Genomic DNA, 14334 nt, shown 5'->3' with positions numbered 1-14334 from the left:
CATTCAGTTTTAATGACCTGGATTACTATAAAGAAATGAGCATTCTGGCCTTTTTATTCAAAACAAATATGTGGAAATCTCATGCATTAGCTGGAGAAAAATGAAGACCAATTAGTGATTTAATGTGTGGGAAGCAAAGCATTGAGCTGGAGACCTTTCTCTCAGTGGGTGTATTTTTTCATCCAAGGAAATATGTCTGCTAATCTCAGCATAAACTGGTATTGGAAATAGCAAAGGAGCGCTCTAATTTTTTTGCTTAACATTAAAATATTACTCCGCTGGAGAGTTCATGTTTGCAGTGATGCAAATTCACAATTGAATTAAATTGAAGCAACATTGCTTCATCGACTGAAGATACTGGTGTCATCTGCGTGGAGTGATTTTTCTGTACTTTAGCTTTTCTGAAACTAGGGGAGGTCCATATTACAACATTGCCCTGTATTGGAATGGTTACGAGTCTTTCCTGTAGTCCCCGAATAGGAGCAGAGAGTGAGTTTCCAGATTAGCAACAGGCCAAATGAAGAGATCATTCTTGATATTAAATATATGAGGGAAGATACATTTAATGTCCGTGTTTTGCTGCACCCTAAAAATTTCCCACTTATTTTTTTTCCATTCCATAGCTGACATTCACCAACCCACGAAATACAGGGAGACACAAAACTACACTGATGCAAAACAAAGTGGATGGTTGATGAAGCCGAGTGTAGCAGGTAAGTTATAACAAACTGTTTAGGGAGTGACAATTTTGGCTTCATTAGGAGTGATTGGATTTCTCATTCTTTCAAGCACTGGGTTGAAAAATGCACCACAGTGCACAAGTGTCTGATGTTATTAATGATCTGGAAGAAGGAGCTGAAGCCACTGTTGCTACGTTTGCAGATGATACAAAGATTTGTAGAGGAACATGTAGTATTGAGGAAGCAAGGGGGCTGCAGAAGGATTTGGACAAGCTAGGAGAGTGGGCAATGAAGTGGCAAGTGAAATACAATGTGGAAAAGTGTGGTTATGCACTTTGGAAGGAGGAATTTAGGCTTAGCCTATTTTCTAAATGGGGAAATGCTTAGGAAATCAGAAGCACAAAGGGACTTAGGAGTCCTTGTTCACAATGCTCTTAAGGTTAATGTGCAGGTTCAGTCGGTACTTAAAAAGGCAAATGCAATGTTAGCATTCATGTCAAGAGGGCTAGAATACAAGAGCAGGGATGTACTTCTGAGGCTGTATAAGGCTCTGGTCAGACCCCATTTGGAGTATTATGAGCAGTTTTGGGCCCAGTATCTAAGGAAGGATGTGCTGGCCTTGGAAAGGGTCCAGAGGAGGTTCACAAGAATGATCCTTGGAATGAAGAACTTGTCGTATGAGGAACGGTTGAGGACTCTGGGTCTGTACTCATTGGAGTTTAGAAGGATGAGGGGGGATCTTATTGAAACTTACAGGATACTGCGAGGCCTGGACAGAGTGGACGTGGAGAGGATGTTTCCATTTGTAGGAAAAACTAGAACCAGAGGACACCATCTCAGACTAAAGGGACGATCCTTTAAAACAGAGATGAGGAGGAATTTCTTCAGCCAGAGGGTGGTGAATCTGTGGCACTCTTTGCCGCAGAAGGCTGTGGAGGCCAAATCACTGAGTGTCTTTAAGACAGAGATAGATAGGTTCTTGATTAAAAGGGGGATCAGAGGTTATGGGGAGAAGGCAGGAGAATGGGATTGAGAAAATATCAGCCATGATTGAATGGCGGAGCAGACTCGATGGGCCGAGTGGTCTAATTCTGCTCCTATGTCTGATGGTCTTGTGGTTACTGGAGTGTAGCCAGAGCATGGGCCTCCCTCAGTTTACAGACTGCTCACTGACATTTCGCAGAGCACCCTAATGCCAGGAAGATGGGAGATATGCAACAATCTCCTTAGATGCTGGAATTGATGGGGACTGAGTTGGTGCTCAAACTCCCCACACCATCCAATCCTCAGCATTGTCCTCTAGAATGAACAGAAACTGTTGATGAGTGGGCAATCTGCTGGAAAACCTGGTAAATGTAAATGTTGTGTCACGAGGTGACATCGTTCGATGTTTAGAGATCACACCTCAATAAATTAGGTGAGTATAATCTTACTAAAATCGGGAATCCGGTGCAAAGAAACCTTAAGGGTGGTTGCTGAGGAAATAGAAATGTTATCTTGGAACATGTATCATGTTATTTTTGAGGTAAACCTTTGTGTTTTATTCCTTTATCAGTTCTAAAATTCCCCACAAACTCCCCACACCATCCAATCCTCAGCATTGTCCTCTAAAATTAACAGAAACTGTTGATGAGTGGGCAATCTGCTGGAAAACCTGGAAAATGTAAATGTCGTGTCACCAGGTGGCACCAATTAATGTTGAAAGACCACACCTCTGTAAATTTGGTGAGTATTATCTTTTTAAAATCAGGAATCAGGTGCGAAGCAACCTTAAATGTTGCTGCTGAAGAAATAGATCCTGGAAAGTGTACAGTATTGGTTGATGTGTATCATGTTATTTTTCAGGTAAACCTTTGTGTTTCATTTCTTTATTAGTTCTAAAATTGTCATCACTTCTTCTGCAGATTATGGAACCAAACAACCAACACAAAAAGGTAAATTGATCTGATACCCATTGGAGACCAAAATGCTAACTTTAAAATACAGTGGGTGGTGGAGTTTTAAAAATATAAATGTATAGCTTTGAGGGTTTAAAGAAACTCTGCTGCCGTAGGGATTCTTGGTCAAACTTGCAGGAAGTATTTGCTGCTCCAGCTCCTGGAATCCCAGGTTTCGGAGCTGGAGTGGTGGCTGGGGACAATGTGAAGCATCCGCGACGTGGAAAATGTCGTTAATAGCACATATAGAGAGGGGGTCAGACCACAGGCTCCGGCTCCTCAGGCAGAAAGGGAATGGGTGACCACCAGATGGCAAGAGAGCTAGGCAGGTAGTGCAGGAATCTACTATGGCCATTCCCCTGCAAAGCAGATGTACCGCTTTGGATACTGTTGAGGGGAATGACTACTCAGCGGAAAGCAGCAACAGCCAAATTAGTGGCACCAGGGTTGGTTCTGCTACAGAGGGGGGAGTAAGAAGTGTGAGAATTCAATAGTTATAGCGGATTCAATTATACGGTGAATAGATAGGCGTTTCTTTGGCCGCAAACAAGACTCCACGGTGGTATGTTGCCTCCCTGGTGTGAGGGTCAAGAATGTCTCAGGACATTCTGGAGGGGAGGGTGAACAGCCAGTGGCCATGGTACACGTCGGCACCAACGACATAGGTTAAAAAAGAGATGAGATCCTAAAAGCAGAATAGAGGAAGCTCGGAAGAAAGTTGGGAAGTCGGACCTCAAAAGGTAGTGATCTCAGGATTACTGCCAGTGCCACGTGCTTATCTGAGTAGAAATAGCAGGATATATCGGATGAATATGTGGCTGAAGAGATGGTGTGAGGGGGAGGGGTTCAGTTTCCTGGGGCATTGGGACTTGTCCTGGGGGAGGTGGGACCAGTACAAATTGGATGGGGTACACCTGGGCAGGACTGGGACTGATGTCCTAGGGGGAGCATTTGCTAGAGTGGTTGGGAGGGTTTAAACTAAAATGGCAGGGGTTGGGAGCCTATGCAAGGAATCAGATGAAGAGGAAAAAAGGACAAAAACAAAAGACAGAAAATGGAATAAGAAAGGTGATAGGTAGAGAAACCAAGGGCCAGATTCAAACAAGGCCACAATGAAAATATTAGGATCAAGACAAGTAATGTTAAAAAGACAGCTTAAAGGCTTTGTGCCTTAACACACGGAGCATTCACAAAAAAGCGGATGAACTAATCGTGCAAATAATAATAATAGACGTAAATGGGTATGATATAATCAGGGTTATGGAGACATGGCTGTAGGTGACCAGGGATGGGAACTGAATGTCCAGGGGTATTCAGCATTTAGGAAGGACAGATAAAAAGGAAAAGACGGTGGAGTGGCAGTGCTGGTTAAAGAGGAATTAACGCAGTAGTGAGGAAGGATATTAGCTCTAACAATATAGAATCTGTGAGGGTAGAGCTGAGAAACAGCAAGGGACAAAAAACTTTAGTCGGCATCGTATATAGACCCCCAAACTGCAATGGTGATGTTGGGAATGGTATTAAACAAGAAATTAAAGACGCATGCGATAATTACAGATGACCAGGGATGAGAACTGAATGTCCATGGGTATTCTGTAATTATGGGTGATTTTAATCTGCATATAGGTTGGGCAAATCAAATTAGCCACAATACCATAGAGGAGGATTCCTGGAGTGTATAGGGGTATTTTTCTGGAGCAATAAGTTGAGGAAACAACTAGAGAGCAGGCCATCTTAGACTGGGTACTGTGAAACGAGAATTAAATAATTGGAAGTGCGAGACCCCTTGGGGATGAGCAACCATAATATGGTAGACTTTTTCATCAAGATGTAAAGTGAAGTTATTGATTTGGAGACTAGGGTCCTGAATCTTAATAAAAGAAACTACGATGGCATGAGGCGTAAATTGGCTATGACAGATTGGGAAACATTACTTAAAGGAATGACAGTAGATGGGCAATGGCAAACATTCAAGGAGCACATGGACGAACTGCAACAATTGTTTATTCCTGTCTGTCACAAAAGTAAAACGGGAAAGGTGGCCATCCATGGCTTACAAGGGAAATTAGAGATAATATTCGATCCAAGGAAGAAGCATATAAATTGGTCAAGGAAAACAACAGGTCTGAGGATTGGGAGCAGTTTAGAATTCAGCAAAGGAGGACGTGGGCGACACGGTAGCACAGTGGTTCGCACTGTTGCTTCACAGCTCCAGGGTCCCAGGTTCGATTCCCGGCTTGGGTCATTGTCTATGCGGAGTCTGCATGTTCTCTCTGTGTCTGCGTGGGTTTCCTCCTGGTGCTCTTGTTTCCTCCCACAGTCAAAAAGATGTGCAGGTTAGGTGTATTGGCCATGCTAAATTGCCCTTAGTGTCCAAAAAGGTTAGGTGGGGTTACTGGGTTACGGGAATAGGGTGGAGGTGTGGGCTTGGGTAGGGTGCTCTTTACAAGGGCCGGTGCAGACACGATGGGCCGAATGGCCTCCTACTGCACTGTAAATTCCATGATTCTAACAGATTTATTAAGAAGGAGAAAATAGAGTATGAGAGTAAGCTTGCAGGAAACATAAAAACTGACGGTCAAGGTTTTTATAAATATGTGAAGAGAAAAAGATTGGTGAAGACAAATGTAGGTCCCTTACAGTCAAAAACAGGGGAATGTATAATAGGGGCGAAAAAAATGGGAGGAAAATGTATAATAGGGGTAAAAAAAAAACACGTAATTTGGGGCTGTCTTCACAAATGAGGACACAAATCAAATCCAGAAATGTTGGGGAACACCGGGTTTAGTGTGAGGGAGGAACTGAAGGAAATCAATACCAGTGAAGAAATGGTGTTGGTGATGGGATTGAAGGCTGATAAATTCCCGGGCCTTAATAATCTACATCACAGAATACTTAAGGAAGTGGCACTAGAAATAGTGGATGTTTTAGTGGTCATCTTCCAGGATTCCATAGACTCTATAACAGTTCCTGCAGATTGGAGGGTAGCTAATTTAATTCCACTATTTAAAAAGGGTGGTAGAGAGAAAACAGGGAATTATAGACCAGTAAACCTCTTGTCGATAGTGGGGAAAATTCTAGAATCCATTATCTTTTTTTTCTTTTCAAAAAAATAACAAATTTAGAGTACCCAATTCATTTTTTCCAATTAAGGGGTAATTTAGCATAGCCAATCCACCCTGCACATCTTTTGGGTTGTGGGGGCGAAACACACACAAACACGGGGAGAATGAGCAAACTCCACATCAACAGTGACCCAGAGCCGGGATCGAACCTGGGACCTCGGTGCCGTGAGGCAACAGGGCTAACCCACTGCGCCACCGTGCTGCCCTAGAATCCATTATCAAAGATTTTGTAGCAGAGCACTTAGATAATTGTGGCAGGATCGGACAGAGTCGGCATGGTTTATGAAGGAGAAATCATGCCTGGCAAATCTACTGGAATGTCTTGGTACCTCGGAAAACTGCACATTAGAGTGCAGTGCCCAATAGAGCGCAACAATGAGGAGAAGTTTCTTCACCCAGCGAGTTGGTTGGCCTGTGGAATTCGTTATCTCAGGAAGTAGTTGAGGCCAAAACATTGCATGTTTTCAAGAAGCAGTTAGATGTAGCACTTCGGGCAAATTGGGATCTATGGGTCTGGGGGGGAAAGTGGGTTTAGGCTATTGAGTTGGATGATCCGCAATGATCACAATGAATGGCGGAGCAGGGCCGAATGGCCTCCTCCTGCTCCTATTTTCTATGTTTCTAAACTTAATCCCATTCCAAGTCCTAGTAGACATGAATACAAAAGGGAAGATCTGTCCTTCATTCAACACTGTTTTAGAGAGGTGGCGAGGATGACTGGTGTGGTAGGTAGTAAGTTGGTGCACAGGTGCTGTTGGGGAGAACTCCCTGAGATTGAAGTGCTTGGATATATTGTAGGAACAGATTGGGGGAAGTTTATGTAATTGGTAACTGATATTATTGCTGACCTGGGCATGCTTGCTTGGTGCCCGAAATGGCAAAAGTTCTATTATCCAGCATGAAATTTGCACAAACATAGAGAAAACTCCAGCTGCATTGATAAATTAATAAAGGGAGACACATAAGAAACTGTTGACAAAAATAAGAATGCATGGAATTAGTGGAAGCCTATTGGCTAGGATGGGAAATAGATTTAAGAGGTGGTGAATAGACAGAGTAGGGTTATTATGTGTGTACCCAAATTTGCAGGAAGTGAATAATGGTACCCCCCCCCCCCCCCTCCTCACACACACACAATAAATGTTCTGGGGCCTCAAGTTTTCACTATATTTATAAATGACTTGGTTGAAGCAATAGAGAAGTATACATCTCAGCTTGATGACAACACTAATTTAGGTGGGCCAGTGAATAGTATGGATGGGAGTACAAAGTAGCAAATGGTAGGTCATCTCTGACTAATCTTGTGGACAGACAAAACTGTGGCACATGCAGCTCAATGTGTGGAAGTGTGAGGTCATGTGTTTTGGAATTGAGAGAAACAGATCGGAGTATTTTCTAAATAGTGAGAAGTTGGGAACTGTGGACGAACACAGATTTAGGGATCCAAGTAGAGAAATTATTCAATTAGAAGACGGGTGCAAAATATAATTAAAAGGGCCAATGGAATGTTGCCGTCTCAAAGGTGAGAATACAAAGGGATAGATGTTATAATACAGTTGGACAGAACTGTGGTTCAGACCCCATGTAGAATATTGCATTTGGCTCGAGGCATCACTGTGGGAATTATATTCTATTCTTGAATGGGTGCATGGCAGATTAATGGGAATCATACCAAGGTTACAAGTGTTAAATTATGAAGACATGTTGAACAGACATGGCTTATATTCTCTTGAATATAGACATTTAAGGGGTGATCTGATTGTGGTGTATTAGATGATTAATGGATTTAGTAATATGGAATGAGTTACTATTTCTTCTGTTGAAAGTGTGCAGAACAAGGAGGCATACGTTGGAATTCTCTGGCTGTTGAGATTCTCTTTTCCCGTTGCTAGTGCACCCTTGCTCGTGAGTTTTCTGGCAGTGTTGTTGCGCTATTAATAATGTTGGTGAACCACAAGCCTTTCCCTTGTGTCAATCGAATGACCACACAACCAGTTAGTTCAAAAGATGGTTTATTTACATACACAAGAGTTATGTCGACATGCAAACTCATGCACCGGGCCGGAGAATCGCCGCAACTGCACCATGATGCCCCGACGATGGCGCGCGATTCTCCAAGGTGCGGAGAATCGGCGTCATTTGTGCCGGCACGTTTGGCGCGGCGCTGGCCGCGGGCCACTGGAATCGGCGGGGCCGCCGATTCTTCGCCGATTCTTCGGCCCGGATGGGCCGAGCGGCCGCGTCGATACGACGTTCAACCCTGGTCGCTGCCGGCGGGAATTCTGCGGGAATGGTCGGGGGTGGCCTGTGGGGGGGGGGGGAGGGGCTCCTTCGGCGGGGGCTCCGATGGGGTCTGGCCCGCGATCGGGGCCCGCCGATCGGCGGACCGGCCTCTCCCACCCCCCCCCCCCCCCCCACCCCCCCCCCCCAGGCCTACTTTCTGGCGCACCTGCCCCTGAACACCGAAGCCCTGTTGAGTTGGGGCTGGCATGCTAAAGAAGTCCCCCGCGCATGCGCAGGTTGGCGCGGCCCAACTGCGCATGCACGGGTTGGCGCGGCGCCCGTTTGGCACCGTAAAAGGAGGCTGGAGCGGCGTGAACCGCTCCAACGCCGTGCTGGCCCCCTGTGGAGGCCAGAATCGGTCGTACCTGGGCCCGGTTCACGCCGTGGTGAAATGCAACGGCGTTCACGACGGCGCGAACGCTTGGGCTCCATATCGGAGAATCGCCCCCAATATCTACTACGAGTTAAACTACACCTATCAGCTACAATAACCTATACTTAACTTCAGGGCGACCGGCACTGTGCAAATGGATAAGGCCTTTATCTGGATTTCACTTGGCTGGTTCGAAGAAAGTGGCTCTGTCTCTGCTGGGCTCAACTGTCGGGTAGCGATCGTTGTTGAACTTGGCTGGCTGTTCCTGCTGCAATTGGTTTGGCACAGGCCAGATCCAAAAGAGACAGAACACATGGCTTTGTCCTCTTTTATCCCTCTGGGATTGCGCGCTCTTTGGGGCGTTCCTTAAACTTGGACCCAATAGTTCGACAGGGCTCTGATCACTGTCTTCGATTTCGGCCAATAAAGGGGCGGGTGCCTTGGTAGCTGGGTGGGTCCTTACCGGTCATTGACCTTGGCAGTTGGGCTTTCTGAGTAAAGGGAGTGGCGCCGATCAGTCTGTGGCTGTACCGGTTGCTTGATTGGAGTTCTATTGTCCTGGGAAAATGGGCCATTGAAGTGTAAACGAGCGGGGGGGGGGTTTAGATCAGGTCTGGTTACCTGTGTTTCAAATATACATAGACTCTGTATCTGTCTGAGTCCTGGGTTGGCCATAATTCCTATGGTCCTTTGCAGGTGGCCATCTTAGATGGCTACATTCCGTCCTCTTGATCCTGAACGCGAAGCGTAGTGGATCACACTATTGATCCCTGTTCATCCTTGGTGGCCCGGTCACCCTTGGTCAAGGCCAGGTTCTACTCTACTCTATCTTATGGTTTGGGACATTTACCTAATATTCCATTAATACATCCATAAATTAATTAATCTCTAATGGTCACTCTAAGTCAGGTTATTATAAAACATTTAATTTATCCGCACAGTTGATCTCTAGCTAACACCATCTAAGCTACTCTCATGCTGCTGGTGAATATCAAAGAACTTATATACAGTACAAAATTTAAAACAGCAGCATCACATTTCTACTTAATCCTAATAAAGTTAAAGAGGTACATGGTTTATTCTTAGCAGCGATTGGTACATGCATTTAATTTTGTTGAATTCCAAAGAAGGGGGCTCGGACTGTTATATCGGGGAGCGGGAGGCTTTGGCTCGCCATTTACGGAGTCGGAGTGTCTGAATGACACTGCAGATGATTGCAATTACTAGAAGGGCCTCTACTATGTATGAAAGGGTATTCCATTTGGCAATGTTTTCGCATCAAGTGGGGGTTTCGATGTCTGTCTTTCTGTGTGGTGTAGTGTCCGGGCTGGTGGTGGCCTGTGGTGTGGTAGTGTTCGGGGTGGTGTGGGGTTTGTTAAAACAGTCCGTTGCGCGCGCAGTTGCAGCAGTCCAGCGTTGAGCCAAACGCATGTCAGCAGTCCTTGCTTCATCCTGTGTTGTCTGTTTTCTGTGTAATCCTGGGGGTGCAAGCATAGTATCTGTTATTATCTTCGGTTAATATCTCGTTTTATTTGTCTTTCTCTCCTTACTCCAATTACCCGTTATGATTGTCACCATGTGTGACGCCCTCATTTTTTTTTTTTTTTTTAAATACCATTTTGGAGAGACAAGAAATGCAAATTTTTAAAGTACAGAGACTCTCGCAGCTTGTGGTTGATGTGGGGAGTGGGCGGACAATTTCTTCGACCAGTCTTTTCTTTACTTGCAACCAGTGGTGGTTGAGGCTTATCGTAACCAGCCGAATTTCAGGGCAACCAGTTTTATAGAGTTTTGTCCCAGGGTTCAGAGGTAGTTCGCGTGTCGCAGCGTGTATAGCAGCAGTGATTAGCAACCAATTGTGTCATATGGGTAAATAGCAGGTGGGGAGCGACCAGGAGGTCGTGGAAGGTAAAAGAAAGAAGGCATGAGCGTACGGAACGTGGCAAATTGCATTCTTTATACCACAACCAAAGGGAGAATAGAGAGGGTGAAATTAAGGCCTGCCAAAGACAGTGCAGAATGGAGAGAACCATTCCAGAGCGTAGGAAGTGACGGGAACATGAGGTGCGTGTGGGCCGCTGCAGGATAAGAATGGGTGGAATCCCCGGGTAGGGCGGGGGTTAGTGCCGTTACTCCACTACCCGAGCTTAACTGACCGGATGAATTTGGGGTCCTCAGGTAGGGTGGGGATTAGTGCCGTTACTCCCTACCTGGATGACCTAAGTGGATGGTAAGAGTTTGTAGTCGTGTGGAAACTTGTCATAAAGACTGGGAGAACAGTGATCTGTTTCTCGACAAACATGTGCCTTTTACTGACATTGGGTATCGTACCCTCGAATCAGGAGAGTAATTATGTGTTGGGCGACATGAATTAAAACCATGTAGTAGAAAAAAGAAGAAGGAAAAAGGCGGGCAGGCTCCATCAGAACTTGGACACCTTAATACTGAGGCAGTGTCTCTTTCTCATCATCTGGACACCTCAGGGTTCTGTACCAAACAGTGTTGTAAAAGCATTACCAAAACGAGAGTCAGTGTCTGAATCATCACCATCTCCCAGTTGCCAGACTCGTGTCTGCCGTTTCTGTGCCTTGGCTGCGTGGGCCATCGGATGGTCTGAATCGTCAAGTTTTACTAGTCTGCAAGAGTTGTCACGGTGCCAAAGAGGGGCTTTTTTGTCGTGAGGTGTAGGGGCGGTGGGAGTGGAGGGCAAGTTACTGTGGTCGGACCACATAAATTCCGTTTTTTAAAACTATGCCGTCCTGTACAGTCAGTGGTCCTTCCATTTATCATAGGGGGCTGGGAAGTTGCCGTCTAAAACCTGTTTGAGGGTGTCGTCTGCTTTTTGGACTTGAGATAGATCCTCAATATTGGTCTGGGAAACCTGGACTGAGTGTATCAGTTCGCTTTCGAGTGGCTACCAGAAGTGACCATGGAGTGATCCTGCTTTGGCTAAGGCGTCTGCCTTTACATTACCGGGTGGGGAGGAGCGACGATGGCTTCTTACTTTAATAATACTGTATGTGCGATCTGAGGCTGTCTTGGGAATGTGCTTTAACAACGGGGCAGAGTGTAGGCGTTTTCCATCGGCTGAAACAAAACCTCGAGACTCCCACAGGGGCAGCAATTCTGTTAAGCTGTTGCATACATACAGGCTGTCCGAGTGTATGTTTGCGGGGGTTGGAAAAGAGTCGGGGTGCTGAATTACATAGGCTACGGCTGCGAGTTCTGCTGCTTGTGAACCTAGGTGGCCAGGCAATTTTAAAGAGATCTCTTCTAGTGGGTGTCCCTGCGCGTCTTCCACATAAATTCCACAACCAGTAATTCTAACTCCATTTTCGATTGTGGAGGAACCATCTACATAAATTTTTAAAGTACCCCCTGTGGTTTGGAAATCCTGTGTCTTACTGCCTGCTCGTGGATGTAGTGACTTTGGGATAAAGGGTCCAGTGTGGTGTTGGGATGCTATGATCTGGCACTCGTGGGGTCCCTGCATATTGGAGATTATCGGCCAGAAATGTGTGCGTCTTGGTGCGTTTTACCGTAATGTCCCTGCCTTGTACCAGTCGTGTCCAGCGAGCTGCTCTGATTTGGCTGACTGAACCGTCCTTTAATCTACCGTCTAGTAATAGATGCGTGGGGGGGGGGTGCACGATCAAGATCGTTACTGGGTTAAGGGCTGTGATGTACACAAAGTACTGTACTGCCCAAAAGACTGCAAGTAAGTGCCATTTGCAGTCTGAGAATCCTTGCTCTATGGGGTCTAATACTCTTGAGGCAAAGGCTACGGGTCCTAAGTGATCGTGTCGTTGTTGCAGGAGCACTGTTGGCTTGGTTGGTGGTTGCTCCTTCTATGGCATAGGGCAAGTCAGGGACTGGAACTTGTAAAGCGGGGGCTGTGCTTAGAGCGTGTTTTAAATTATCAATGGCATCTGTGTGCTGCGGAAGCCATTCCCATGGGGCGTTCTTTTTAAGTGCCCCGAGAGTGGGGCTGCTTTACGAAAGTGTACCTGAAGCCATTCTGTACTGAGAGTAGCGACTGTAACTTTTCTATCTTCTGTCAGCATTTAGCATGGTCAACGGTACTCTGCCTCTGTTCCTTAGTGAAGCTGTGGAGCGCTCTCAAAGCTGCTTTTAAATCTGCGCATTTGGTAGTTAGCTGGGCGACCTGTTCTGTTTCTTCTCTTACCAGGACTGTGCGCTGTGTATCTTGGTAGGCTTTATCGTACTGGGTCTGGAAGCTACTAAGGTGAACTAGACAAGATTGATGTGCACATTTAACATCGGCCATTTCCTTACCCTTAGCTGCTAACTTTTCCCGGAGTTGCTCAATTATCTTTTCGCTTTTGTTACTGTTTCCCTCGTTCTTTTTTTCCTTCTCAATTAACTGCCTACGGAGCGTCTTCACGACCTCCCCTGGGCCTCGCTACTGTGCCAAACAGGACACTATTGCCATTGGCTTTCTGACATTCCCTCCATTTTTCTTGTGGACTTCGCTTAGGTTCTCCCACCAAGTTTGTCCTATCTTTCTTGGACCTGACTCATCATTAGCGCAAAAATTTGACCAAAGGAGCCATCCTTTCCCCTTTAAGTATTTCCTTAACTCTTCCTCCTATATGGGGCATTGCTCTGCTCTGTTGGTCGCTGCGACCTCGGGTTCCTGTGGATTCATCAATTTTTCCATTGCTTTAGTGGCCATTACTTCTCTTATCTCTTTCTCTACTTTTAATTTGGGACAGGGGAATAAGGCGGCGATTTGAACATCGGGTATGGCCTAAGCTATCTTCCGGCTCACAATCCCTTGATAGTTGTACACAATTCTAACGAGTTTACCTTACTCTTCCTGTTAGGTACGCATGCGGGTTAGTACACACTTCCGAAATTCAGTTATTTGGTCGATATGGGACTTGCACTTGTGATTCTTTCTCTTTCTCGCAATTGGATTCAAAGTTTGTGGGTTCTCTCGGAGTGACAAAGTCACTTCTAATTGAATCCTACCAGTGTTGCCAATTATGTTGCTCTATTAATAATGTTGGTGAACCACAAGGCTTCCCTTATATCGATCAAATGACCACACAACCAGTTAGTTAGTTCAAAAGATGGTTTATTTACATACACCGGAGTTATCTAATACGCGTTAAACTACACCTATCAGCTACAATAACCTATACTTAACTTTATGGCGACCAGCACTGTGCAAATGGATAAGGCCTTTATCTGGATTTCACTTGGCTGGTTCGAAGAAAGTGGCTCTATCTCTGCTGGGCTCATCCGTCAGGTAGCAATTGCTGGTCTTGAACTTGGCTGGCTGTTCCTGCTGCAATTGGGTTGGCACAGGCCGGATCCAAAAGAGACAGAACACATGGCTGTGTCCTCTTTTGTCCCTCTAGGATTTCACGCTCTTTGGGGCGGTCTTTAACCTTTGACCCAATAGTTCAACAGGGCTCTGATCACTGTCTTCAATTTCAGCCAATAAAGGGGCTGGGCGGGTCCTTAGCGGTCATTGACCTTGGCAGTTGGGCTTTCTGAGTAAAGGGAGTGGCGCCGATCAGTCTGTGGCTGTACCAGTTGCTTGATTGGAGTTTTATTGTCCTGGGAAAATGGTCCATTAAAGTGGGGGTTACCTGTGTTTCAGATACACATTGTATCTGTCAGAGTCCTGGGTTGGCCATAATTCCCATGGTCCTTTGCAGGTGGCCATCTTAGATGGCTACAGTAAAGGCAGGCTTCAATGGGAAATCCAATTCACAATCGGCGGGAAGAGAGAATCCCGCCACCAGTGATCGGTGTATATTGATGATCAAGACTTGGGTGTACCAGGTCCAAATTTCAGAATTTGCAGATGTCATAAAAGTAGGAAGATATTGATAGACATTAAAAAGATATAGGCTGGTGGAATAATCTAGCAGATCAAATTTAATATAGAGAAGTGTGAAATG

The 14334-nt window shown here is 45.6% G+C and overlaps 1 protein-coding gene across 33 annotated transcripts in view; it reads left to right on the top strand.

Annotated features, from left to right (window-relative positions):
* LOC140426626 (uncharacterized) overlaps nt 1-14334 on the top strand; it is a 196692-nt gene that overhangs the window by 160189 nt on the left and 22169 nt on the right. For 31 of the 33 annotated variants that reach the window (XM_072511659.1, XM_072511638.1, XM_072511664.1 and 28 more), the window contains 2 exons: nt 624-713; nt 2585-2614. In XM_072511659.1, coding sequence (XP_072367760.1) covers nt 624-713; nt 2585-2614 — 120 coding nt within the window. The remainder of the gene's footprint in view (nt 1-623; nt 714-2584; nt 2615-14334) is intronic. The other 2 variants (XM_072511635.1, XM_072511632.1) reach the window with 1 other exon arrangement.

This window comes from Scyliorhinus torazame, chromosome 7 (genome assembly GCF_047496885.1).
Source record: "Scyliorhinus torazame isolate Kashiwa2021f chromosome 7, sScyTor2.1, whole genome shotgun sequence".
NCBI classification, from domain to species: Eukaryota; Metazoa; Chordata; class Chondrichthyes; order Carcharhiniformes; family Scyliorhinidae; genus Scyliorhinus; species Scyliorhinus torazame.
Note: the sequence above shows the minus strand (reverse complement) of the source record. Positions and strands in the feature narration are given on the sequence as shown.